Raw genomic sequence first — 24,386 nt, forward strand, 5'->3', positions numbered from 1 at the left:
TTGGAATTCTTCGGACGTACCATTCTTCATTCATAGCCACTTGCATGTGAGGGTCGCACGACGAGCCTAAATCGCCCAAAGATAGATTTGTTGAGGCTGGTAACATCAGAAAGTGCAATAGGCACGAGAAGAAATCGCACCTGTGATTTTGGCCCTTGATACACATTCCAGCACTTGTCATCAAGAGGCTTCCACAACTGCCAGCATCATACTAGCCAGTAATGTTACTTAGCAACTTAGCAGAAAATTAGGGGGCTCCTGACTCCAACATCAAGCCAAAGTTTATGCTGTGTCCACCTGCGAGTGTCACGTGTCTCTTCATAGGTCCCCGCCGTAACTTTGTTGCGCCCTAGGGCGTGAAGTCCATAGATTTTGCGCTTATCAATCTCCACACGTAAGAGGCTCTCACTCAGGTAAGCAGGGCAAATGGAGGATTTTTGACATGGCTGTGTGCATGCCATCTTTCCTCCCGTTGCACATCATGCCATGTCGATAGGATGCCGAACTCCCCACGCTCATCGCCCAATGGGACTCGCCCCAGACTCATGCCCCAAGTCACCGGTGGTCAGGACGGTGAAGTCGCTCTGACATATCAGGGAGGCCTTATATCCGCACGACCTATGAATGCTGTCACAGAGCAAGTAACTTTGAATCACCCTCAGCCCGATACGCGGGACAGACTTGCAATAACTCAACCCGTGACAGGGGGGACCTTCGGGCCGCCCTCTCTGACTGCATGGTCGGGTCTGGACCCCGGATGCGCTCCGTTGGATGATAGCCTCCCGATTGGCACCTCGAGCCAGATTTGGCCTTCGATGTTTTCCACGCCTGATTGCGATACCCAAGAGACACCGATATCCTGGATATATGATGGAAGCAGTGAGGTGGTGGATCCGAATTATGCGCTTGGCGATATTTCGTGGTCTCTGCAGTCTCCGGCTACAACGTCAAACCACGTTAACTGGCCGATCCCCTCCAATGATGAGCTTGTTGGCCAAACTGTATTCAACGCCCATAAAAGCCTCCCAAGAAGACGGAGTCGTTATCGATTTGTGCATTCCGAGGAGCAGGCAAACCCAATACCGATTCCTGTATCTACAAGCGTTGGGGAATTGAGTCCTATGCAACGATGGAGGAAGTCTCCCCCGCAAGACGAACCAGCCTCGATCACTGCCATACATGACGCGCTGAAGAATAGTACCGCTCGCCTCGAAGTCAGTCGAGCACCGAATGTGGCTGATTATGCGCGCACTGAATCCAAAGCCAGCTTGGGCAGTGGCGAGAGCAGTTCATCTATACAGTCGGCAAACTCAGTGTGGTCAGCAGCATCAGACACGTCAAGAGGTCGACAGAAAGAATCAAGTTTACTTGATCGCACCAGGCGGGGAAGAGTGTCTAAGAAACGCGCAACCGCCGCTTCTAAGAAAGACGATCGCCCCTTCAAATGCACATTCTGCTGTGATAGCTTCAAAACTAAATATGATTGGGCTCGGCACGAGAAATCGAGGCATCTTAACCTGGAGTCGTGGATTTGCGCACCGCGGGGAGGTTCGGTTATGTCTACAGTGACTGGTAGACCTCATTGTGCGTACTGCAGCGAGGTAGACCCGTCAGAAGAACATCTTGATGGTCACAACCATAAAGCATGTTACGAGCGACCGATAGAAGCACGATCATTTGGCAGGAAAGACCATCTTGTTCAACACCTCCGCGTTATGCACAAACTAGACATAATGCCTCGATTCGATGGATGGAAGGCCGAAGCTGTACGGATCTCTTCTCGATGCGGGTTCTGTGACATGGAGTTCATGACCTGGAACAAACGCGTTGACCATCTCGCCAACCACTTTCGTCATGGTGCAATGATGAAAGACTGGAAGGGAGAACACGGATTCAGTCCAACAGTTGCGCAGCAGGTCGTGCATGCCCTGCCTCCCTATCTGATAGGTTCAGAGTCGCTGAGTGTTGTCCCATTCTCAGTCACAAATCAGAGCACCAGAGACCATTTTGCTCAGATATCGTCTCGCACACTTGAGTCACAACAAGAAAATGGAAAGAAGACCGCTGCAATATATACTGCGACGTCTTTACAGTCAGAATCAATCCTCAGCTCCAGAGCAGCAACGTCAAAAGCTTTCACAGAGATCCTAGAGCAACATTTGAGGCATTTTGCAAAGGAGCACCTTTCTCAAGGGTTCGACATCACAGACGAAATGCTTAGACAAGAGTCGAGGCGTGTGATTTATGACTGCGACGACGAATGGAATCAGACTGTTGCAGACAATCCCGAATGGCTAGAAAAATTCCGTCAGCGCCATGGTATTGGCTGTGGTGGTGGTGGTGACACTGCCGCCGAGGAAACCCTTGGATCATCACAAAGCACTTGAGAAAGGATTTCATATTTCGTGTCTCTACAGAAAGAATACAAGTATCCCGCACATTCATCGCTCACTTTCATGCTTGTATGTCTCTGTCAATGATTCTCATGGCGTTCAAACACTCTTCATCGTAAAATCGAGGAGCAACGACTTGAAGCGAACACGGGGCGCCGTCGGTTGCTTCCGGATCATCTGTGTTCGGGTTAGCACCAGGCATGAGAAGAACAGCAGAATTAGAACGCGCAGTACTTACAGTCCGCTTCAAAATTCGAGGCCGCTTTCTGGTAGTTGGGATCTCTCGTCTTGGAGGATACCCCATATGGTATTATCCCTGCTGGATACTGCCCCCCCACAGTTAGTTGAATTGTTGGCTACAGAGAGGTGACTGCACTGGCTTACGTCTAGCACATTCCACATCAAGGTGTAGACAGGGATGCCATAGGTATCGTGGGGGACCGCGGTGCTGATTGCTCCGGGGCCGACGACAACATCGAGATGATACTCGGTCCAGACGTTCTTCCAGCTGTTGGCATAAGAAGCCTGTAAGCCAAGGAACTCATCTAGTTGGTGTACTGTGTCTAGCTCCGTTGAAATAAGAGGCTTTGAAGTTGTGAAAGGATGAACGCCTCGTTTCACTGAATGTACCAGTGGTTCACCAATCTCACTCGCCAGGGCATCCAGACCGGAAGATCCTAGCCCGAAGTAATGGAATCCTAGCTTTCCACCAACACTGGCACTACAAGCGGGGTTTGCTGGTAATTTGACGATACTGTGCCCTGCGACAGTCAATTTTGAGACTGCGTCTTGAAGCGATCGTCGAACAGGCGGCTGCAAGGGATATTCCGGATCTTCGGGAAGGATACCGATGGTCAGGACCTTGCTGCTTCCATAGGAGCTTCTCCAGGGGGCGTTGACTGCAGATGCGTCATAATGCCAAGGCCGACGACCGATCACTGTTTCCATGAACAAACTGAGATCATCAACTGAATTTGCCATCGGCCCAGCAACAGGGGTGACTCCGGGAAGCTGGAGTTTGCGGAAGGGATAGTTAGCTTGCCCTCCAAACGGCGTTCGATCCGCTGTGGGCTTGAAGCCATAAATGCCGCAACAAAGTGAGGGGATCCGGATTGATCCTGCAATATCGGAGCCAACGCCTAATACTGAGCCTCTGAATGCTACAAGAGCTCCCTCACCACCGGTTGAACCGCCGGCGGTGAGAATCGTCTTGTGCGGATTCAAAGTTCGACCGAAAATGTTGTTCTCCGAGTCAGCAGTCTATTTAAGTCTCGTCAATATACACTCGACCAAAACTCTTGATCAATGCAGATCAGCAGGTCACGAACCATCATGGTCTGCGGAACGTTCGTTTTACAGAATAGGACGGCTCCAGCGTCCAATAGGAGATCGACCATCGCCGAATTAGAAGTAGGCAGTGGCCTTTTCAAAAACTCGACATAACCGACAGTAGCGTAATGGCCTTTAACGACGAAAGAATCCTACATCCATCAGTTCTACAGGCTAAACAGGCGGACAAGGTTTCCGGATGGGGATACCTTGAGGCTAATTGGTAGGCCGTGCAGTGGTCCTAAGAGCTCTCCAGTACGCTCTAGGTGCTGGTCAAGTTCTCGAGCCCTCTTGATTCCTTCATCGAAGAATATTTCAGTTAAGCAAGAAGTCTAGAAGATGTCAGTCCATGTACTACGGCGTTCGGAAGCTCGGCAACAGCCTACGGTGACGGAGCGGGATGGAAAATGCCCTTACAAGCTGTTGAGCGAGAGCAGCGCGCTTGCAAAACGCCACTGCCACTTCTTCCGATGTGAGTTTCTTGTGGTGAATCTTGTCGAGTAACTCTCGCGCGTTGTAGCACTCTGTGATGTCGAGTTCCTTTTCCGTCAATAACGCTGATTTCCGAGCAACATCTTGGGCTATTAGTCGACCTTCTTCGGCAGTTCCCTTGCCTCGAAGCTTAGCTAGCTGATCATCAGAGATTATCCATTCCTGAGGTATGTTCCGCTGTTGCTCCGATCGGTGGCGGGAAGCAATTGCCTCCCATTCCATTGCCGCGGGCATTGATACTACGTCTTATAGGTTCCGAAGGGATCGTGGAAGAAAGAGGTTTCGTAGGTTGCATGAGCTATTCTTTAGAACTGGATGCGATAGTCGAGTGGACCAAGGGCAAGAGACAAAAGAGAAAACTGGACTGTGTTGTCTTCTTTTCAACCCCAATGCACCTTGATGCTAGAAACGTCGCCGGACTTACGGACGATGGCACGCATCCCGGGCGGCTTGTTGGCGCGTCCAATGGCCCAATATGGAAGGAGATGCCGCCAGATTTAGGCTGGCAGAGTTGCCGATGCCGTCGGCTGCCGGGGAGTCGAAAGTGTGATGCGTACTTAGGCTTATAATTCGGAGGAGTCGGCATCTGCGCTCGGGAGATGCATGGGTGACAGCTCTTTCGACTCTGCAACAATTGCCTAACAAACACCCCCTTCTTATCAACCTGCGAATACATTGATTGTGAAGAACTATTTAAAACTCCGCCTCGAGCATTCGGCACATGTCCCAGCACGTCGTGCCAATACCAAAAGCCATTCACAGTTCGATTCTCCGTCTACTGACTTCGATCCAGGATACATTCGGCAGGTCGACCCGCGCTCAACTTACATCCTAGTCATGGCACCCGCGAGAAGCTCCGATCATGCCCCCTCCCCCGGAAACGCATTCTCGCCAAGTGGAGTCGCTGTGCCACCCATGCGCATGCCACATCTCGACTTCATCTATCGTATCGTCTGCGACATGGACCCCAACGTGTCCGAAATTGCAAACGTTGATAACACGGGCGTCACTCGTCTTGTTCTGCCTATCTTGAGCGGGTCAGTCAAAGGCCCTAGGATCACGGGCAAGATTGTGGAGAGAAGTGGTGCAGATTGGGCCGAGCGCATTAGGCCTGACAAGGTTAGCACAGTGCAAACAAGTCACTCATGAAAGGAAGTTCATACGGCTTACCGCTCCCTAGGCGTTCTCAAGGTTGCATGCCATGTATACTCTTCAGACTGATGACGGTATCTTCATCCTCGTCAACGCCCAGGGTGTTTTCCGCACTGGCCCTGGTCAAACAGACAAATCGCCTCGATCTTCAATCAGTCAGGATGACGTTGAGTACTTCACGCACATCAGGTTTGAAGCACCAGGGGGAAGCCCTTACGACTGGATGAACGCTGTGGTAGCACTCGGGGTAATGACCATGTTCGAGGGGCGCCCTATCATCGACTGCTATCGACTCACAAACTTCCCTGGCGTAGCGGCAGAAAAGCTTTGACCAGGATAGTGTGCAGAATTGTGGATCTAGCCACTAGATGTTTCCAGCAGGCAAACAAGGCTTCGACTTATCTCATAGCTGCAAACGTAGTAAGACACCAGGTCAACACCAGGTCAACCACGACGAGCCCAGCCAAGTTGAACAATTTAAAATGCAGAAGTATTCTATAACTACTTGAAAGACGGAACCTGAATTCTTGCTATACTCAGGAGTGGTGTCATAATTCGTACAAATAAGTAAACCTCTGGTCAGGCTGGCAAAATAAGATATACGTACTCAACACACTAAATCTGCATGCGCCTCTCCACAAGTCGCAAGTATCGGGGAGCCAGAATGGTGCGAATGCGCTTGCCCCAGATGATCATAGGAACATACAAAAGACCGATGAGAAGAGAAATAACCCCGCTCAGAATGTACATATTGGTAAGGCCCATGTTTGACATCCAGGGCACAAGCGCCGAAGGGACACCTACGCTGACAGCATTACGAACAAATGCGACACCGACAAAGGCTTCGGCAGTCAGCTGTGGAACTATATGTTAGTCAAAGTCATTAAATCGAATATTGATGCATTTACCTCTCGATAAGTATCAATAACAAATGTAAAGGTGATGTCTCCATTTGCACCGAGGCCAAATGCGAATAGTGCGCCGCCGATGCTAGGGAAGATCCAATGCATTCCCTAGAGCTGTTACTTTAACCAGTCGATGGAGCAATGGAAGAAATGTGGCACAAAAGGGACTTACACGATCCGCGGTGACTCCAAACATGACAATACCACCAGCCATCGTGATCACGGGTAGAAATAAGGGATACAGGCGCATTTCCGGCTCGAAAACGCCCCCGTTCCTCTTAGCCAAGCGCAAAACTGTCCAGTCTGCTAAAGGTCCACCGTAAATACTGCCGAAAATGTTTCCAACAAAAGGTCCGAGGTTCATGTATCCGATTGCTGCAGTGTTGAAATTGTAGGGGGGCGCAGAAAAGACGACGGATACAACCGACATGAACAGTACCAGCCAGCAAACACCGGATGCAAACTGAAGAGCAGTGAACATGACGTGCGGAAGAGTAATGACATGAAGTGGCAAGATAAAAACTCGCAGTAAGGATTCCGAGGTTGGTGTCAATAATCGCATGCGTTCGCGGTAAGAATTCATTGGGATATTCGTAGCGGGATTGGACCGCATGTAGTTCAGCTCCAGACCGCCTTTATCAAGGCTTCTGACTTTTGCCATATCATTCTCGCCCATCGGTGAGTTGTCGTCTGTAAGCTCGCTTTCGCCGAGGCTTATGGGAACATATTTAGTCTCTTCATACAAGAAAACAAATATGAAGAAGAGAACGGTCAGAGAGATAGAGAGGGCGTAGTATGACCAGCGCCATCCCTGAGTCACGGCTTGGGAGCCGGCAGCCAAAGGCGTCAAAAAGCTTCCTGCCATTACGGCAGTAAAGTAGAGACCGTTGGCAGAGCCTCGCTGGTGAACGAAGAAGATATCGGCAATCTGTTGCAGGAAAGAATCATTAGCGAAAAGGCGAGATAAGACCAGGGGATTATGATGAGTATTACAGTCATTTGCACCGCAGTCTCGTTTATAGCGCCAGCTAGTCCCGTGATAACAGCTGTGGCAATAAGTTCTGCGTATGAATGCATTGAAGATGTCCACCACGCTGCTGCAGCAAGGATCGCTGTGGAAACTAAGTACGTCAAGCGACGACCATACTTGATCGTGAACGGAATGAAGAAAATGCAGCCTGTGGCAAGACCTGCAAGCTGAGCGGACTGTGCGTTGCTGAGTTGGTTGATAGACACATCGAGATCAACGGTCATCTGTTGCCAGAAGACGGTCTGGATCGAGAGGCTATGGAGGGAAGGCAACCAAATCGTCAGCTGGGGAGTTGGTCCGCGAAGGGCACCAGATGGATTGGAAAACCGATGTGACTTCAACGTACTTGGTGAAAGCGGCCACGGTGACGCCCATGGCAAGACTGTAGTTAAGATACTTTCTCCATTTGCTCCAGTTCTATTTCACGCATTCAAAGAGTAAGAAGATGTCATTAACGAAGCATCGCAAACAGCAGAATACGTACCAGTGGGTCGTTCGGGTCTGACGATGGAGTAGGGGATAGAACAAATGTTGGGGACTCTGTAGCGTCCTCATCTGGGGGTAGAATGCAGACGTCAGCACACGACTTCAAAGACTTCGAGTAGGAGGTATACAATTGAGCAAGTGAACTGTTCCCGGAGGAAGGGGTGTATGTTGAGCCATTGTCACCGCTGAGCCGTCCATCGGGAACTCTCTACCACAGCGTTGAGGCGAGAGCAGAAAGAGACACAAACAATAGTGGGCTTATGGGCTAGATGTGGTGAGGTGCTGTTGAGTTAAGGAACCAGCCTAGAATATTGTCGCATTTGATGCAGACACAGCAACGCGTCGAGCAGGCAACCAGCATTTAAGATAAAATACAAAGGTGAATTGAACTTCTCAGGAGACTTCTATGTCGGCCTGGACACCACTCGACGTTGTGCGACAGCTGGGACTTTGGCGTGTGCCACGATAAGCCACGTGCCCAGGTTTATCCTTTTCAGTCATAGGAGACTGAAGCACCTGCACCATGTTTAGATCAGGATGATAATCTTCGAAAGCCCCGGTCGCAATCGAAGACGATGAAGACCATGGCGAGAATGACCAATACCGTTGTGATATCAGGACTGGGGACTTGATTACAGTCCCTGAGAGTGTACACCAACCAGCAAGTCTGACGAGGTCTTGTCGCCATGTACTGGCAAGTAATATCCCTGCTGGACCCTCATCCCTTTCTTTCCGAGGGCATTCCGCATGGATAACAGAGAACTCTATTTGTCTTAGCGTCCTCGCCCCCGCATTTATGAAGCTGCAACATGATTGCTTGGGCCCCAAAATCGAGCGTCTGAGCCATGCCCTATTCGGCATATATATGCGCTCGCGGCCCCGTCTGCCTTTCTTGGGAAGTTGAAATCTCAATTCTTCATTCATCGTCGGCAAGGTCGGCCATTTCGAGAACTCCGCTGAGCAGTCAACTGCAAGGCTTGAACAGATAACGATTACGCTGACCTCACTCGACAGCCATCAGTAGGTCATCGATGGGTCGCTCTAGGGGAGGATGCTCCAATTGTAAGAGGCGGAAACGGAAATGCGACGAGACGCGTCCAGATTGCCGAGCATGCCAAAGGCGTGGCATCCAGTGCGAGGGCTATAACACCACACTCAAGTGGACCAACGGAATAGCCTCGCGGGGTCGGTTTGCTGGGGCCGCAATCCCTGACCTTGCCGCGAACAAAGCGAGCGCCAATTCAACTACTTTTGATAGCTATCTGCCGAACGCTGGGGATCCACTACACCACACTGGATCACCCTCAGCATCTCCCGGAGCCGATACACCGAAGCTCCCCGGGGCCGCTCAGGAATCAGATACACCGGGGTCGCACTCTGAAATCTCATATTTGGCACCATCGCCCGGCGGCACCAATGACCCGAAACGGCAGCTTTTCCAGAAATGTAAGTCATTCGCCGCTTGGCTCTGTCGCGTATAGGTATTCGAGTACTGACCATGTCACAAGTTCTCAACGCGGGGATGCACCGACTCTACACCACTGAGAGCTCTGGTTGGATGAAATCTCACTTCGTCTCAATGGCAGAGAAAAGCCAAGCATTTGCCATCGTCTGTGGGGCTATCCAAGCCTACCTAGACGACGGTTTCTCAGTCTCGTCAATGGAATACGTCGATCACGCGCTCCAGACTTTCCGATCGGAATTAGAAAGCCGACACAACTCCTTCGATGGATCCACCGTCTCTGCTGGCTTGCTTCTCTGTAGTCTATGTGTAAGTTTCGAAAAAGCATAGCTTCACCATATGCGGATCGGCTACCCATATCTCACGCGTACAACCGTCTCGAATCTGATATCCACTACTAACTCACAGCCTTTATGTAGCTGCTTCAAGCTCGCCCTTGGACGATGTATCTTCAGCTCATGGCCGGCTTGTACCATCTAGAGACGAACTTGAGTCATCTGGTGCCCTCAGCCGACCATGACTTCACCATCCGGCACTCCATCGAAGTTTTATCTATCATGGACATGGATATCATGGTGATTGGTCGAATAACACCGAGCATGAATGTTTGGCGCCACCTACGAAAAGTCCAAGATTCTTGGAAAGGCGGTAGGCTCGGTGGGGTAGAGACCGTATCGGGACTGCCCAGATCGCTACTAGATATTCTCGCTGATATGAGAGAAAGCAGTGCGAGAGACATAGAATTCCAGCTCTGGACTTGGCCGGGAGAGATTGGTGAGCATGCCCAATGCATGCTTTGGGACTGCTGGCGGTATACAGCCGTCTTACATGTGAGGCGATTGTACCGATGTAGAAGAAAGTTGGCATCATCCGATGATGAGAATCGGCCGGGACCTCAGTCAGGCGACATCACACCATTCCCGTCAAGGGAAGTCGTCATGTGTCGTTTGGCGGCATCGGTTTACGCACTATACAGGGCAGTTGAAATGCCTGCCAACCACCACCTTCTGGTTCACAACGGGCTCATGTATCCTTTAGTGATAGGCAGTCTCGAAGTCCCCATTCTAAATACTCATCCAGAGTGGAAGCAGGTTTTCGACGATGTGCGGTCATCATTCTTGAGGAAAGACTCATTTCGGCTCATAAATATAGTTGACGAGGTCCTTGAGGAAGCATCCAGGGAGGGAACTGACACATTTGACATAGAAGAAGCTGCTAAGGCTCGAGGTGTTGAGATCGCAGTCTTTTAACCTGTTGAGGATAGTGGTGCGGGAATAGGAAGAAAATTGCTCAAACGCCTGAGTTCGTCTTTCTAACATGAAACTTTGCTGCCCTACACACGCACTTGTGGAGTGACTTGCCCGTCGCTTCTCGTTCATTCGTCTGAGATATAAAGACTGGAGCTGGGTAGTATGATGGGCGCAGCAGACAAGATATCTCGGAAAGATAGGTGGAACATAATGATGCATCCAGGTTTTTGCCTCGTGAAAACCCTTTCTCCTCAGAATACCCAAGCTGTACAAGGATACTGTCATTGACGAACTCAGTTCCCTACCCGTTCAGACGATTGAAGACCTGAGCAATGAAGAGCAGTGATGATAAGAAGGTCAGGCCGATGCACTCGGACATCTCGAAGTGCCTTTCCGATGGGAATTAGTAGGGTTCGAGGTTGCAGGCGGTTAGGGTCGGTCTCTGAAATAGTTTAGTGATTGAAATTGAGAAGGCGTTTATTAATGCTGTACGTGCTGGAGGTACTAGTACCTTGATGAGATTCGCAGTCTCCGAGAACGGCGTATGTTGTGCCGTCCGCAAGAACAAGTCTAACTCATAACTCAAGACTTTCATGTTCTGACCGTGGATGAACGAAGTCCCCAGGTATGTGGTGTCGCGACTTGATTTGTCTACTTCTAACTTCACTCGTGTTGTGGATCGTAGTCTCAAGAAGAAGGTGATGAGTACTAGTAACCTTAGATCCACAAATGATGACTTCCGGCATCTGATAAGTGAATTCACGATACTGTAGGTGCATCAAGCACCGCAAAGCGAATCTCCATCCCCAAGACAATAGAGGAGTCATAGTTGAAATTCTCCAGGCAGGTCTTATTCAATCCTCATATTTCAATCAGCTCAAGGCATATAGGAAAGGCAATGTTATGCGCGTTTCCTTGAATATGTATCCACGTATATATAAGCAGGCCTGCAGCCTTCAAGGCCCACGTTAATCGATAGAACTGCATACCATGTAGAATGTCAAAGTTGAACTTTAAGGGATCCTAGCCTTGTGCGGAAACCCTGATTCACGTGAGTCCTATCTATGAGCTGGCAATCTCATTTATCCCCGTGATCAGCTACGAATATTGTTTTCAACATGTGAGTTTTCATTCCCCCCTTGAAAATGGAAGTCAGAACTCGTGCGAGTTCAAGAAACATTGTTTCTTGACTTTCCTCGTCGCCCTTTAGCAAGCAACACATGGGGTCGTCGTTCTATTTGGTCGGATTTCCAGGGTGCCTTCTATTAATACGGCGAGAAATTTCGCAAATGTAATCAGCACGCGCACGTTCCAAGACGCTCAGAATTCACGAAATCCAAGTATTTTGCTGCATGTATCGATGCAGTTCGAATTGGATTTCATCTGAGTCACATGTGTGAAAGTACATTGATGAGTCTATCTGTCTGCACACAATGTGCTCGCAGCGTTACGACTATGATATTCATACTCATTGGTACTTTACGCCTGGAGATCAGCGATGCCGCAGTCGGACAGTCCTACAGGATGCGAGGATCTTGCAAGGGAGAGTTCAACGTCAGCTCATGCAGATCAACGAAACTGAGACCTGCCTGCCTAGGAGATAGCAAAGCCTTCGCTCGCCGTTTGCAAGACTGGCTTCGTCGATCAGTTTGGCGTACTGGCAACTGCGTGCCGCACTCCAGCTTGGCGGTCGATGACTGCAGGGAGAAGACCTGAGTAGTTCAGCGTTGTGTTCTAGTGTAAGGCAGGTGGAGAATTATGAATCCAATGGGCAACATCAATCACACACCGTTGGTCAGAACTATGTGGCTAAACATAGGATTAAGGGAACACTAGGAATGATCAATCGAAATAAAGGTAGATCAGCGGGGGCGGCATGCTTCTGGGGCGATGAAGCCTCGGGGCAATCGGAGTTCCGAAAGCAGATTAGAACGTGGAGTCGTGCCTTGTTTAGGTTAATTAGCCCCGGCAGATAGTGCTCGTATTAATATCGAGGTTACATAACCTGCGTCATGTGCCTGGAATTCAAGTCAGAAATGAGAATGCATGCGACCCTGAATACGAGAATCTTGCCTCGATGGATTGGAGGATTCATTGTACAGTGGTCTTGCGAGCCATCATTCCACCGAATGGTAGCTAAAGGAAGGACCATCCAGCGGATACGTATGCTTCTAAGCCATGTATGACCGACGGCTGACTGAACCGCGAGGCGTATAGGCAATTACCTTAAGCGATCAAAGTGACCCGGAAGGCAGGTTGTTATGACCGCATAGGAACTTTTTGGCTGGACTATGACACATTGCTGGTTCACATCCGCACTAAGCTGCTGTCATGATGGATCATGAAATGGGGATTGAAGGCAGTCACGGGGAACTTAGCGAGAGTCCAAGGTCCACCGACGCAGGGAGAGGGAATACGATGGCAACGTCACTTTCTCAATCGTTTGGGTACCCACGAGCTTGTTGTCATACCACTGATCTGTGCTCACTCATTGTTGGCCTCCAGTACTACAACCTTGAGTCTTGACTGGTATAAATCCGCTCGTCCGCCGCCACTCCGGACGGTATATCAACTCAAGACATCACGTTGTCCAAAACAAGCAGACAGCTACAAACAATCACTCTCCTCTCAATTTAATATACGACCCAAATTGTTTCCTCAAGACCTCGCGACAATGCAGATCACCAACTTCTTCCTCACAGCCCTGACTGCTGCCTCTGCCGTCTCCGGCTCACCCGTTACGAAACGTGAGGTTAAGTCAATGATGGCCGCGGGTGTCGCGGAATGGACCATTGAAGGCTTTACCCGCACCTGCAATGCCGAGGATACCTCTTGCGACTACAGCTTCAACATCAACACCCACATCGCAGATCCCACAGCCTGCAAATTCACAACTACCGGCGCACCTGCAAGCCGCGCTGCCTCAAACACCAAATGTGGAGCTTTCTCCGTTACATCCGGCTGGAGCGGACAGTTCGGTCCGGATGCGGGATTCACAACCTTCTCTGTCACGGACCAGAAGCTTATTGTTTGGCCCGCCTACACCGACAAGCAGCTGGTTAACGGCCAGGCGGTAAACCCTGACCAAAGCTACGCTCCCCAGAACTTGCCTTGATCGGGTCACCACGATATTCAATGGAATCAATCGCAGAAGTTTTATGCCATAGAGCATCAGAGTACAGGATATGTTATTATTATAGTAATCGATTGTCTTTACCCGTCGTATTTTGATGTTTCGAAGCTGCAGTTCGCGAGTGCATGCATGACTACCACCTCAAGTGTTCGTAGGCCTCTTTGTGCATCAGCGACCGCTGTGGGCGAATAAAATTGAATTGCGTAGCAACAAACCTAATAAAAAGCAAGTTGCCAATTAATAACATAGAGTTTTGGTGTTACCCATGTTGGGGCTTGTGAAGACCCTGTTTAAGGTACGTTGTCTTGTCAATCCTAATAAAATATCAATATCACAAGTCTCCGCGCTGTTGCCAGTCGTATGAGCATCACCGAACGATATCACAGAGGCCGTTGACAATTTAACAGCGATTATCACTTACTGGTTCATAGAACGTCCCAAGCGATGTGCGAAGGGCCGAGATCACCTCCGGCCCACCCCCCAGTATCTCCCTTGTCTAGATATTCTAATACTGTGCTAGGCTCAGTGAATCATTAAGGTGCCTTACTTTATAAAACCCCGGTGGATGTGTGCATTCGGCGGCCCGCGTGCGGGCGTTGCGGGAGGTGGATTTAATCGATTGCGAAGTTGAGTAACGAATGCTCCTGCTCCACTGGCAAAGATCATCGATTACCCGACCTTAAAAGAGGACATTGTATCCTCTCGTGACGGACTAGATATCCGGCTCTTCTTTATCCTTCTCTCTCGTACCAGGTTCAAGATGGCTCGAGCTCGTATAAACATCATGGACGACCTTGGCTGGGCTCGTGCCAAGTCATTGATTGCCAAAAGACGCGCCAAAAGATGTGAAGTCGACACAAAACTTGGCTGTCACATTCCAATTGGATGTCGCACCCGAGATGGTTACGCTCAGGTTAGCTTCCCAGAAGTCTGCCCTAGCTTCAAACACTAATCGTACTCCTACCATAGATATGGACAAAGAGCAATGCCAAAGCGAAAAAAGGCCTCACTGGCAGGAAAGCTTCGAGAGCGTACCTCCTTCACATCGTCGCCTACGCGCAACTTCACAAGCGAAACCCAAATGATCACGTGTCACACCTATGTGACAATCCCGCTTGTTTCAATCCTACACATCTGGTCGATGAAACGGCAAGCAACAATAATAGTCGGAAAGGCTGCCCAGGTCCAATCTATTGCTCTGACCACGGTTGTTTGATTGTGAATCTCTGCAGCCACAACCCTCCTTGTATTCGACCTCCACGCCAGGATGTGCAATGCTGTTTGTCGCGCAAGGAATCTCAGGCCTAGAGGATGATATAGAGTGTAGATCGGGCATTGTGTTGTGCCAAGTTTGATTTTCATCACTGAACTATAAACATTTACTTAAATTTGACTGCTGGAGGCATCTGTGCATTATGTTGCGATTGAACCACAGCCTAGATGTTCACCAAGAGTATGATCATTTTAACTGTGTGAGACTGTCAATTGACTGATGGTAACGCTAATGTAGCCACTGACTGATATTCCCGCGGGAATACCAATTGTAATCTACGACATCCAAGGCGCAATCAGGTCACTACGATCGTGAGCGCGATGAGACCTTAAGGACAGTCGTGATATTGCAAGTAGAAAGTTATACTATCCTTCCCACCTGATGTTATGTAGACTAGGTAGACAACTAGATTGGAGAAAATGTCGACAAAAATCGCTCGATAATCCTTCCAGTTAATGCTTCCACTTTGGGAGCCCGAGGGGTACTTCACAACTTGAGACTAGAGTCAATTAGCTGAGATTCCTTGGCTTGAACTTTAGTGGCAAACATGATCTGACTTAAGGTACTCACAGCGAATATGTTGGTATGCTGCACGTCCCTTGTCACTTAGTAGTGGACAGATTCCAAAAATTCGATCGCAGGCTCAGCTGCAGGCGCTGCCTCCTTCTTGTAATGGACTGATTCGAGGAATGAAATTGATGGCTCGGCGTCTGCCTTGGGAGAGCGCTTGTAGTGGACAGACCCCAAAGGGTTGGTTGCAGGTTCGGCCACAGCCTCGGCTTCGGGGTTTCTCTTATAGTGAACAGAGTCAAGGAACTCAATAGCAGGAGCCGGCTCTGCAGCAGCGTTGGGAGATTTCTTGTAATGCGTAGACTCGAGGAAAGAAATGCTGGCTTCGCGTGTCTCTTCGTTCATAACACCGGTGGGGGCAGCAACAATCAAAGAGGCTCCTCCGAGGAGCAGAACGTTGAAGAACCTCATAGTGTCTCTTTGTTGGGGGGAGACTGAAGTTGAAGTTGATTTTTTGACAAATCTCTTTGGAAATGAAAAGGCAGTGTCTTTAAATAGCCGTTTGCTCACGGCGAACAACAGTGAATTCGACCTGCTGCTATCGGCGCACTTATCTCAAGTAACCGTGCCAAGGCGTGGTATGAACGCGATTTCCATCACGTTATCACTGCAGCTAATCCAACCCTGGGAAGGCGCAAGATTCATCCACGCCATAGTACATGGAAACTTCTCGGACTATCCACGTCCATCTGGTACATGACGCGAAGTCACTGATTGCTTCACGTACACCGACATGGGTTATCCCACATGTTTGGAACTTCTGCTGCGGAGCCTACAGGGATCAGAACGATGGTGAGTTCGCAAATGAATTTAATCTGAGTAATGGAAGGGAATAGAGTAAACACATTGACTTTGGTGCCTGACAACCTTCGGTGATGGACTGAGCTGCACGCAGAAGGCTCAAGTAACTCAGTAGAGTGACTTGAACCAGCAGTTTGAATTAACATAAGCAAAATACATTGCTTGCTCAGAATATAGGATTCGAGATCTATGCTGACCGTATTGGTTGACTTGGTGGTTGAGACTGGTTCATCTGGATGTTTCCTTCTAGAGTTCTAGAGAAACAAGCTTTTGAGACCCGCGTTAGCTGCTGCGCAGTTCCAAGGAAACCTGGTCAGCTGCGTATTTGAACAGACAAATTCGTGTCGCTGGAAGAAAACAAGCTTTCTAGACCCGCCCGACCAGACGAATGCAGAAGGTCGATTAGTCGGTGCCGAAAACTGACTCATTGTATCCTGTGCAGCTGTCGGGCCTCAATGATATTTTCCTTATCATGAATTCCCCTTGTCTCAGAGATAGAGAAATCCGCCCTGTCCAATGGCGAGTCATATTTGCAAGGAGCCCCTCGTCTGTCGCTTCACATCAGTGAAAACTAACTGACGGTCAGCTCTCGGATTTTGGACAACCACAGAGCTTAAGAGAGCACCCTGATAATTGATACTTGCAATTTTCTTCCCACTTTGATTGTCACTTTTCTTGAAAATCGGCGTCAATGGTGTTCAGTAAGACAGGACAGTCTCGCCATGAACGAGACCTCCAAGCAGAAGAAGAGGAATTCTTCTTGGATGACGATAACATGCAACCGCCCACTAAAAAAAGCAAAACCTCATTCGAAACCCTTTCTTTTCCTTTCTTCTGGATAAGCTGTATATTTCTTGGGCTCTCAACTTGGCTCCATCTCAACCCATCAGGACCATCGGATTTGCAATGCGTCAGAAAGCTTAATGTTTGGTGTGAGTCCAGCATCACACTTTTTGAGAACGATTGATTGAGTCCCAGACTCATGAGATACACAGCACCCGTTCAAGACATTTTGGAATACGAAGATGTGCAGTTTGACAATGCATTCTGGAAGACCAGTCCTTATAAAGGAAGGCCGACTCCAGAGTTGGAAGCAAAATGGAAGGATCTGTGGTATTGTAAGTTGCACAAACGACCCCAAGTCTATTTCAAAATGGCAGCTACTGATCCAGATTGGTATTAGATGGATCATTTGACTTATCGGATGAATATTTACCAGCATTGAACAAGACATCACATGGTAACAGCGGTGACTCCTGGGCACGCACAAAGCCAGGCTATCTTTTGGCTGGCCTCGAGGTTTTCCACAACCTTCATTGCTTGAATCTCGTACGTCAGTTTGTGCACAGATCCGAATACAATTATAGCGACGATCCGGCCTTTCACGGTGGGGAGGAACTTGTGCTTGCCGTAAGCGCTCCCCAAGTCCAAAACTTTGCATTGAGTGACCGACTGGACAAATTGACTAGTTTGCTACCGGAGCTGACTTCTACAGCATGTTGATCACTGTATCGAGGCATTGCGTATACGACTGCAGTGCTCGGCTGATGTAACCCCGTTCTTGCACATTAATGGTTCTCGGGGTATTCAGCCAGACTTCAACTCCCAGCATAGGTGTCCCAAGTATGATCGCATCGTTGAATGGGCAAAACAGCGCCAGATCATGGTGGATACTCCAAAGCAACATGCAGGTCACTAAGTATCTAAGTCACCACATGCGGTCCTGAATTTCGTGGTTCAAAACTGGAGAGTAGATCATTCAACTTTCATTCTAGTCATTCTTCTGGAAGCGGATAACAGACGATTGAGTTAAATCGTTAAATGTTAGCGATACGAGTAAAGGACAGGATCAATTTCGGGCAATATTGGGTGATTTTGCTTGGCCTTCGGCACAGCTTGCGAAGCTGCCAAAGGCGCCCAAGTGGTTCATTTCATGTGCCTAGGCAAGGTTGTCAAAGATAGACTTTGAGGCTATACATTTCTTTATGTTCGATCAGGACACATTTGTACTAGTCCTGAACGCTCGGTCAGTTTATTGTTTATGCTTGTAGACTGCTAAACTTCGATATTTGTCTCTGGAAAGGATCGCCGCCCCGTCGGCTTGATTCAAATAGTCTTTACTGTTCACACAAAATGCAAAGTCTCCCATTTCCTGCTATACCGGTTCCAAACCCGAGCCATACTTACTCGGGGCAACTTATGCCTATGAAGCAAAGGTTGACTTGTTCCAAAGGGCAATGTCGTGTCGTTCTGTACCATTTGACGGACAGACCTCCTCGTGACTGGCCACTTTTTGCGATTTTCGTGGGTGCACTTCTCGTCGTAGACCACGGGCAATTTAGTATAAACCAACAAGGATGTCACCACGGACACGGGCAGTCAAGTGAACCTCGGCTTCCAAATCCAACTTGATGCCAACCATCAGAGCAGCTTTGGTCAACTTCCCGTTCTCATCGACAGGGCCTCTGAGCAGGTTACCTGAAGTCTTATTAGCAAAAGAGAAAACTTGAGCCGCGTATAGAAATGATTGGCATACCAACAGGGCCATTTGCGGTGCCAGACAGGTTGGGCATGGGGACAGGGAGGCCTGGTGCGGGCATATTTCCCCTCACCCCTGTGTTGGCTGGTGGGTAGGATGTGGGATAGGCAGGCGCACGAGACTGCTCTTCCGCGGGGGTCTTTGCTCTAGATGACAGTGAAGATCAGACGTCGAATTCAACAAAACGGAGCTAACATTGAAGCTTACGGGGAAGACATTGTGGTTAGATATCTGACAACTTGATCTTGCAATGAATGCTGGAGCTCCTCAGGTGAGCTTGTTTCGTCTACTGGCTCGGAGTTGAGTAGTCCACGTTCTTTCAGAAATTGCTCTGAAAGTGATTTGATCGAAAGTGTTGGGCTGGTGGCTTGCGGTTCTTTCGGGGCCTCTGCGGTCGGTTTCTCTCCTATCGATGAAAGAGAGCCTCGTTTTGGGTTATGGCGTTGATGGCTGGGATCGTCAGATTGGTGTTCCTGTGGTAGTGACTGAGCACGAGAGCGGTTGGCAGGTGAAAGGTTGTCGGTTGCGACTCGAATGGGGATCTTGAAAGAAAGGGATCTTCTGAGGGCTCCTGGCGCAGCAGAGTAATCCTCGGATGGCTTGACCGAGGGTTCTATAGGGGCAACGACAGCAGAGATCCGCTTTGACGAGGTGCTTGAGGATCGCGACGCGTGATTTGGCCTTCGTGGAACGGGTGGTGGTTGCTGCTGTTTGGCGTCAAATTTTGCTGATATTGTGGCGATGGGGGAACCTGTTCCCGCTGGCTTCTTTTCAGTGATTGACGTGGTGCTCGGTGATTTGGATTGAGATGTGGCTTGGTTGGCCATGATGGAGGGGGAGCATGGTGAGCTTTAAGCTTCGATCCCGAACTCGGCTGACGGAGCCCGGTATAATTACTTGATGCTATCCTCCTTCCCCATCTATGCCTCTGGAATCATATTTGCTACAGAACCAGCGATCAGCTTGGTAGCAAACTGACATCGTCTGATGTTGAAACCAGCCGCTCGGATCGTATCTTGCGTCGTGTTTTGTCGGTCTTGGCCAGAACGCGTCGGTCGGCGCAGCTCGCTCATGCGGAATGGCACTCTTGTTTCCAGAACATCTGAAAAATGGTTCGCATGGTACGATGTGGGTGAGTCGATAGAACGTTTGTGGGTTGCATTGGGGTTCGCCTGTGTCTCAGGATGTCTTCATGGGAGCTTTGACAAGGGTCCTGCAGCTACCGGACCCTGGTCAGGGTGCTTGTGCCGGAGAGTATCAACAACATCAATCAGGGACCACCAGGCACTATCGAAGATCTGCAGCATGGGCATTGTATCTGACATCTCTTCAAAAGGCATAGAATGCCGTCTTCTGTCAGAAGCTGCTAGGAAGCTCCACAGGCATCAGCCGATGATCCTCAATCCTTTTTCTAACGTCTCTTCTGATCTTTCGAGGTTTCGAAGTCTGAAACACTCCAAGCATTATTCTGACTTATGGGGTTGAATCGAATGATTTTCCAAGACTATCGCTACCACGCTGTCCTCAACAGCCTGAAATGAGCGGCAAAACGACTACCTTGTCATCCACACACCAGTGTGAAAGAGACAGATCGCTAGGACTACGGGTGGGGAGAGTCGCATCTCATTGACGAAAGCCTTCATTTCCTCGTTACGTGGACTAAGATATCGCGCTGCAAATCATCTCTCAACTGTCCACAGAGCTCTGAGTAACACTATTCTCTTTCACCCAGCCTTAGCAGTTGCAAAGGGAGATGGCTCTCTCACTACTCATCAGCTTCGCCACTGCTGTGGGCGCCTCTGAAGGCATTAAGGCTTCCATGGCCAGATCGCGTCGAGAAGAGCATCGAAGTCGAAAGAACAACCTTGTATTGCACTGTCCCAAGTCATCGCAGTTCAGCCCTTACCTCGAAGGACGTCAAGTCGTCCTTTCTGGCGATAGAGTAAGCTTTCTTTATCTTCTTGCGTTCAGAACCCAATAATAATAATTGAACAGCTATTTGTGGACACTGGCACAGCTCATGATGTTCCTTTCGGTCACCCGTTCGAGGGATATTATCTTCCTTACCCAGACTCACGCTTCTCGGGGCTAGTGAGCACTATCACCCATGAGGCACCTATCATGAATTGGATATTCGTCGATCCCGTCACATACCAAGTCCGCTTTGGAAACCGTGCCATTGCCGATGGTAATGTGACTGGGCCGTGGGAATGTACTCGACAAGATCGAAGACTCACCTTTTGTGGATGGGAAGGCTTCTGTGCAGTCTTGGAAGATAGTGGCATTTGGGGATTATATTTTGACTGTGATGGAGATAGCCTACGCCAAAAGATGAAGCCCGAAGGCCGCATAGTCATCGAGATTGAGCTTATACGAAGAGAAATGAGAACGGGAAGGCCAGAGTATCTCGATCCTGAGGGGAAGGCTACAGATCAGGAGCAATTGATACCGCAACCGCCGAAAGATGCCGAGAAAAGCCCCGTGTGTGGGCATCAAGACGTAGAGCCAGGAGTCAAAGAAGACGGACAGTCTTCGGACATGAAATTCTCAAATCACGACTACGGCATGTCTGCATATGGTTTGATATCTGAGAAGAACAACGTCAAGGTATGAGGTCGAGGAAAATGCCACATCAGCTCACATAAGTAGGCAAGAACTTGGGCATCACTCATGTTATCGTTGCCCAAAGCATTGCAACGTTTCCAACGTTATGTACTTACAGATGTTATAAACGCCAATTCAGTTCATAGTACAGATATCAAGATAAGCTAAGATGTGTGGGTGTATGCCTTCTCATGAAACAAGGTATGTGAAGGTGGCATGAAATGTAATGCCGTGCCTTTCGGGTGAGGGCCTGGGATTTCCCCTCACCACGACGAATAAACAACGTATCTCGAGTAAAGATAAGAAAATTCGAAAGGAGAGAGAGCCTGCTAGATGAAGTATGTTACATGGGATCACATGTTTTGTATATCTACTCATTGACTTGAGAGTTCATAGAAGCCATATTGAATTAAAAGTGGCGGTACACTTGTTAGTAAGACAACCTCTCGGCAAGGGAGAATCATAGCGCTATGCTGTACTTTCTCAAGGTGTCTGATGCATATAAGCCCCTCAAAGATGGGAGTAGGGCTCCGCAACAGCCCGAAGAACCCTACCTCACCCCTTCCTATGACGGATAAATGAGTGAGGATAAAGATTGGTAAGGGATTGCGACGTAAATCTTCACGCCATCCAACCCTCAATGAGAGATAGATATGGAAGACGAAGAACAAGTTGATGCTTTCTGTAGTGATGTGAGACGGAAGCTTGTCTAAGACTATGATAGGGCTGATTCTATCTTGATGGTGATGATGCGCTGCACACAGCCAATGCCTCGCCTTGTCGTTCATGACTATAGGGGCTGCGCTTGTCTTTATGGCATTGCCATTGTCCAAGAGGTATCTTCAATTGAAGAAGGTTCAAACTTTGTGTTTGCAGCACATTTCCCTCTGTCTTCTGTTAGTCATATCGGCTGTCAGGCGCCGTGATTCCGATACTTGAGTCTTGTCATCCACCGCTTGGCATGGGAGAATCGCATGTGATTATTGAACATTAGTGTCGATTGATGGTCCTTGTTATATTTATATAGTCTATAAGAATGAGAAACTGCGGGTTGTCCCGTTAACTATGGCTCGAACAGATTGATCTGCCACGACTTCGTTTCAAAAGAAATCATCTATATCTAGGTGTAGTATGAGACGAAGAGTGCCATTTCGTAGGCTCGGCATGAACCTCATGACTGCAAACTAAGTTTCTTGAACGCCTCACAGAGTATATCTTTGACATTCTCTTTAGTTTCATCGCTCTTACTGATCGCGAGTTGGACAACGATTCTCGCTATCCAGGGGCTGAGGTTGTTCCCAGCGATGATGCCAATTTTCTTGTGGTCTTCACTGTCGGTAATATTCCCAGATAGAACTCGTACCGACTGAACCACCACACAGCCACCCTTTACGGCAACATCAAGCCCATCTTTCTCTGCCGGTGTTCCTAGTCCAGGCGCAAAACCCATGGATATAATCCCCCTTGCTCCAGCCTTGACATACGCGTTGATGCCCACGCTATCAGCACCCACATAGCTGCACACTATGTCGACGCGCGGAGAGTTGGCGAGCATTGGGACAGTGAAGCCAAGATTTGCGGGGAGCTTTGATTGCATTTGCTTGTCGAATTCGACTTCGCCCTCGGTAATACGACCGATGGGTTTGAAATTTGGTGACTTGAATGCATCATGATTATGGGTGTGAGTTTTCGTGACAAAACGGGGCAGATGGATTTCGTTGTTCATTACCACCAAAACCCCCTCATATTCATGTTTGCACATGTAAGCAGCCACGCGGAACGCGGCGATGAGATTGGCCGGTGCATCTGAGGATGTTCCATTCAATGGGCTCATGGATCCAGTGATGATGACTGGAATATTCGGTTTCAGAACCATAGACAGGGCGAATGCAGTCTCTTCAAGGCTTGCCGTTCCATGGGTGATGATGATGGCCTTGATGTCTTCCTTGGGACTCAACAATGTTTCGCACTTTTTGCCAATGTCGCTCCAAATTTCGGAGGTGACCGCAGTACTATCGATGGGTCCTAATTCTTGATGCTGGATGACCACATCGAGCTCTCGTGCAACTTCATCGATCCCGGTATCCTTCCGGAGTTGATCGATTGTAACATATTCACCGTGTCCAACAGAGCCGTAATCTACATCGTCAGGGTTTTTGGCCTTAGTTCCGATGGTGCCGCCCGTGGCAAGTAATGCAAATTTCTTCGAGGCGGCGACTTCGGTCATTCTGTAGATTGAAGTGAATGGAATCTTGTGGAGTCGAATGAATCAAGAGAAGTTGATTATTGGCAAGGTCTTGGTCGAAACTTGGGTAGGAGGAAACTGCGAGAACATATTTATACCTAGCTCAAATCAGATCCAATCATTCTGGTCTTACTGTTGCTACCTCAAACAGGTCATACTCGTTGGCGGCAAATGTCTGTTTGGAGTGAATGTATCACCCATAAAGAAAGGCGAGAAAACATGCTGTTTCATTTAGAATTCACTCAAATGTAAACGTCGTTTTAGGTGTTTGTCAAGCCAGGCTATTCAGTAAAATGGAGATACTTCGATCAGACGCCAGGAGTACATCAGGAAAAAAAGGAGGACAAGACTTCGTGAACAGCCACTGGAAAATTACCGCTTTGAGAGCCAATGCTGGCTCAGAAATCCACAGGCTAGCCGGGTTTTGCATCCTTCAAACCAACACAAGTCAACCTTGATATCTTTCATCAGCCCACAGGGCGGTTCAGGTTGGTCGGCAAACAAACGCTAGCCGCGGTGAAGAAAACTCTTCCAACAGCCCAGTGAGCTGGGTACGCTGATACACACCTCCAGAGACTGTTGCTTTGTCCGAGTTGGCACGGTGGCGTAATGGCACGGTTGATACCATCCTACGCATTGCTGTTCTTGATAAAGGGATTCTTACTGTGCCGCCAGCCACTGAGGAGGTGAAGCTGCGCATGAATGCCAGCGCAAGCAAAATG

At 48.9% G+C, this 24,386-nt stretch overlaps 12 protein-coding genes across 12 annotated transcripts; 7 read left to right on the top strand and 5 right to left on the bottom strand.

Moving 5' to 3' along the window:
* Nucleotides 1–497: 497 nt before the first annotated feature.
* HER10_EVM0001980 (uncharacterized protein) lies at nucleotides 498–2,387 on the top strand (the record flags this gene model as incomplete). Its single annotated transcript, XM_035471711.1, has 1 exon — nucleotides 498–2,387. The coding sequence occupies one exon, from the start codon at nucleotides 498–500 to the stop codon at nucleotides 2,385–2,387; it is 1,890 nt and encodes a 629-aa protein (XP_035333765.1).
* Nucleotides 2,388–2,454: 67 nt separating this feature from the next.
* Nucleotides 2,455–4,448, bottom strand: HER10_EVM0009124 (amidase; the record flags this gene model as incomplete). The annotated part of the gene is made up of 6 exons (XM_035478623.1): nucleotides 2,455–2,570; nucleotides 2,632–2,719; nucleotides 2,778–3,653; nucleotides 3,722–3,874; nucleotides 3,932–4,054; nucleotides 4,140–4,448. 6 exons carry the CDS (start codon nucleotides 4,446–4,448, stop codon nucleotides 2,455–2,457), a joined length of 1,665 nt encoding a protein of 554 aa, XP_035334240.1.
* Nucleotides 4,449–4,869: 421 nt separating this feature from the next.
* Nucleotides 4,870–5,745, top strand: HER10_EVM0010596 (uncharacterized protein). Its single transcript, XM_035480050.1, has 2 exons — nucleotides 4,870–5,333; nucleotides 5,395–5,745. Exons 1-2 carry the CDS (start codon nucleotides 5,052–5,054, stop codon nucleotides 5,695–5,697), a joined length of 585 nt encoding a protein of 194 aa, XP_035334344.1. The 5' UTR covers nucleotides 4,870–5,051; the 3' UTR covers nucleotides 5,698–5,745.
* A 236-nt stretch (nucleotides 5,746–5,981) lies between these two features.
* HER10_EVM0011765 (major facilitator superfamily transporter) lies at nucleotides 5,982–7,676 on the bottom strand (the record flags this gene model as incomplete). The annotated part of the gene is made up of 7 exons (XM_035481186.1): nucleotides 5,982–6,221; nucleotides 6,275–6,379; nucleotides 6,444–6,734; nucleotides 6,774–7,082; nucleotides 7,140–7,199; nucleotides 7,265–7,556; nucleotides 7,648–7,676. The coding sequence occupies 7 exons, from the start codon at nucleotides 7,674–7,676 to the stop codon at nucleotides 5,982–5,984; spliced, it is 1,326 nt and encodes a 441-aa protein (XP_035334437.1).
* A 1,038-nt stretch (nucleotides 7,677–8,714) lies between these two features.
* HER10_EVM0004323 (uncharacterized protein) lies at nucleotides 8,715–10,499 on the top strand (the record flags this gene model as incomplete). Its single annotated transcript, XM_035473972.1, has 3 exons — nucleotides 8,715–9,233; nucleotides 9,296–9,558; nucleotides 9,669–10,499. Exons 1-3 carry the CDS (start codon nucleotides 8,819–8,821, stop codon nucleotides 10,497–10,499), a joined length of 1,509 nt encoding a protein of 502 aa, XP_035333907.1. The 5' UTR covers nucleotides 8,715–8,818.
* A 2,096-nt stretch (nucleotides 10,500–12,595) lies between these two features.
* HER10_EVM0001571 (uncharacterized protein) lies at nucleotides 12,596–13,719 on the top strand. Its single transcript, XM_035471315.1, has one exon. The coding sequence runs from the start codon at nucleotides 12,841–12,843 to the stop codon at nucleotides 13,612–13,614; it is 774 nt and encodes a 257-aa protein (XP_035333734.1). The 5' UTR covers nucleotides 12,596–12,840; the 3' UTR covers nucleotides 13,615–13,719.
* Nucleotides 13,720–14,392: 673 nt separating this feature from the next.
* On the top strand, nucleotides 14,393–14,940 carry HER10_EVM0003613 (uncharacterized protein; the record flags this gene model as incomplete). The annotated part of the gene is made up of 2 exons (XM_035473283.1): nucleotides 14,393–14,545; nucleotides 14,602–14,940. The coding sequence occupies 2 exons, from the start codon at nucleotides 14,393–14,395 to the stop codon at nucleotides 14,938–14,940; spliced, it is 492 nt and encodes a 163-aa protein (XP_035333862.1).
* Nucleotides 14,941–15,511: 571 nt separating this feature from the next.
* HER10_EVM0011013 (uncharacterized protein) lies at nucleotides 15,512–15,886 on the bottom strand (the record flags this gene model as incomplete). Its single annotated transcript, XM_035480455.1, has 1 exon — nucleotides 15,512–15,886. One exon carries the CDS (start codon nucleotides 15,884–15,886, stop codon nucleotides 15,512–15,514), a length of 375 nt encoding a protein of 124 aa, XP_035334388.1.
* Nucleotides 15,887–16,967: 1,081 nt separating this feature from the next.
* On the top strand, nucleotides 16,968–17,975 carry HER10_EVM0008872 (uncharacterized protein; the record flags this gene model as incomplete). The annotated part of the gene is made up of 5 exons (XM_035478380.1): nucleotides 16,968–17,208; nucleotides 17,272–17,394; nucleotides 17,460–17,575; nucleotides 17,615–17,686; nucleotides 17,772–17,975. The coding sequence occupies 5 exons, from the start codon at nucleotides 16,968–16,970 to the stop codon at nucleotides 17,973–17,975; spliced, it is 756 nt and encodes a 251-aa protein (XP_035334227.1).
* Nucleotides 17,976–18,614: 639 nt separating this feature from the next.
* Nucleotides 18,615–19,642, bottom strand: HER10_EVM0000234 (uncharacterized protein; the record flags this gene model as incomplete). Its single annotated transcript, XM_035470027.1, has 3 exons — nucleotides 18,615–18,754; nucleotides 18,813–18,961; nucleotides 19,023–19,642. 3 exons carry the CDS (start codon nucleotides 19,640–19,642, stop codon nucleotides 18,615–18,617), a joined length of 909 nt encoding a protein of 302 aa, XP_035333641.1.
* A 926-nt stretch (nucleotides 19,643–20,568) lies between these two features.
* On the top strand, nucleotides 20,569–21,428 carry HER10_EVM0008227 (uncharacterized protein; the record flags this gene model as incomplete). Its single annotated transcript, XM_035477758.1, has 2 exons — nucleotides 20,569–20,757; nucleotides 20,811–21,428. The coding sequence occupies 2 exons, from the start codon at nucleotides 20,569–20,571 to the stop codon at nucleotides 21,426–21,428; spliced, it is 807 nt and encodes a 268-aa protein (XP_035334175.1).
* A 1,162-nt stretch (nucleotides 21,429–22,590) lies between these two features.
* Nucleotides 22,591–23,646, bottom strand: HER10_EVM0004953 (asparaginase; the record flags this gene model as incomplete). Its single annotated transcript, XM_035474579.1, has 1 exon — nucleotides 22,591–23,646. The coding sequence occupies one exon, from the start codon at nucleotides 23,644–23,646 to the stop codon at nucleotides 22,591–22,593; it is 1,056 nt and encodes a 351-aa protein (XP_035333957.1).
* Nucleotides 23,647–24,386: the final 740 nt, after the last annotated feature.

Source organism: Colletotrichum scovillei (assembly GCF_011075155.1).
Source record: "Colletotrichum scovillei strain TJNH1 chromosome Unknown Contig00005, whole genome shotgun sequence".
NCBI classification, from domain to species: Eukaryota; Fungi; Ascomycota; class Sordariomycetes; order Glomerellales; family Glomerellaceae; genus Colletotrichum; species Colletotrichum scovillei.

Coding starts and splice junctions, on each gene's coding strand:
- HER10_EVM0010596 (XM_035480050.1), top strand. CDS start 5,052: ATGGCACCCGCGAGAAGCTCCGATCATGCCCCCTCCCCCGGAAACGCA. Junction 5,334..5,394: donor AGCGCATTAGGCCTGACAAG/GTTAGCACAGTG, acceptor ACCGCTCCCTAG/GCGTTCTCAAGGTTGCATGC.
- HER10_EVM0001571 (XM_035471315.1), top strand. CDS start 12,841: ATGAAATGGGGATTGAAGGCAGTCACGGGGAACTTAGCGAGAGTCCAA.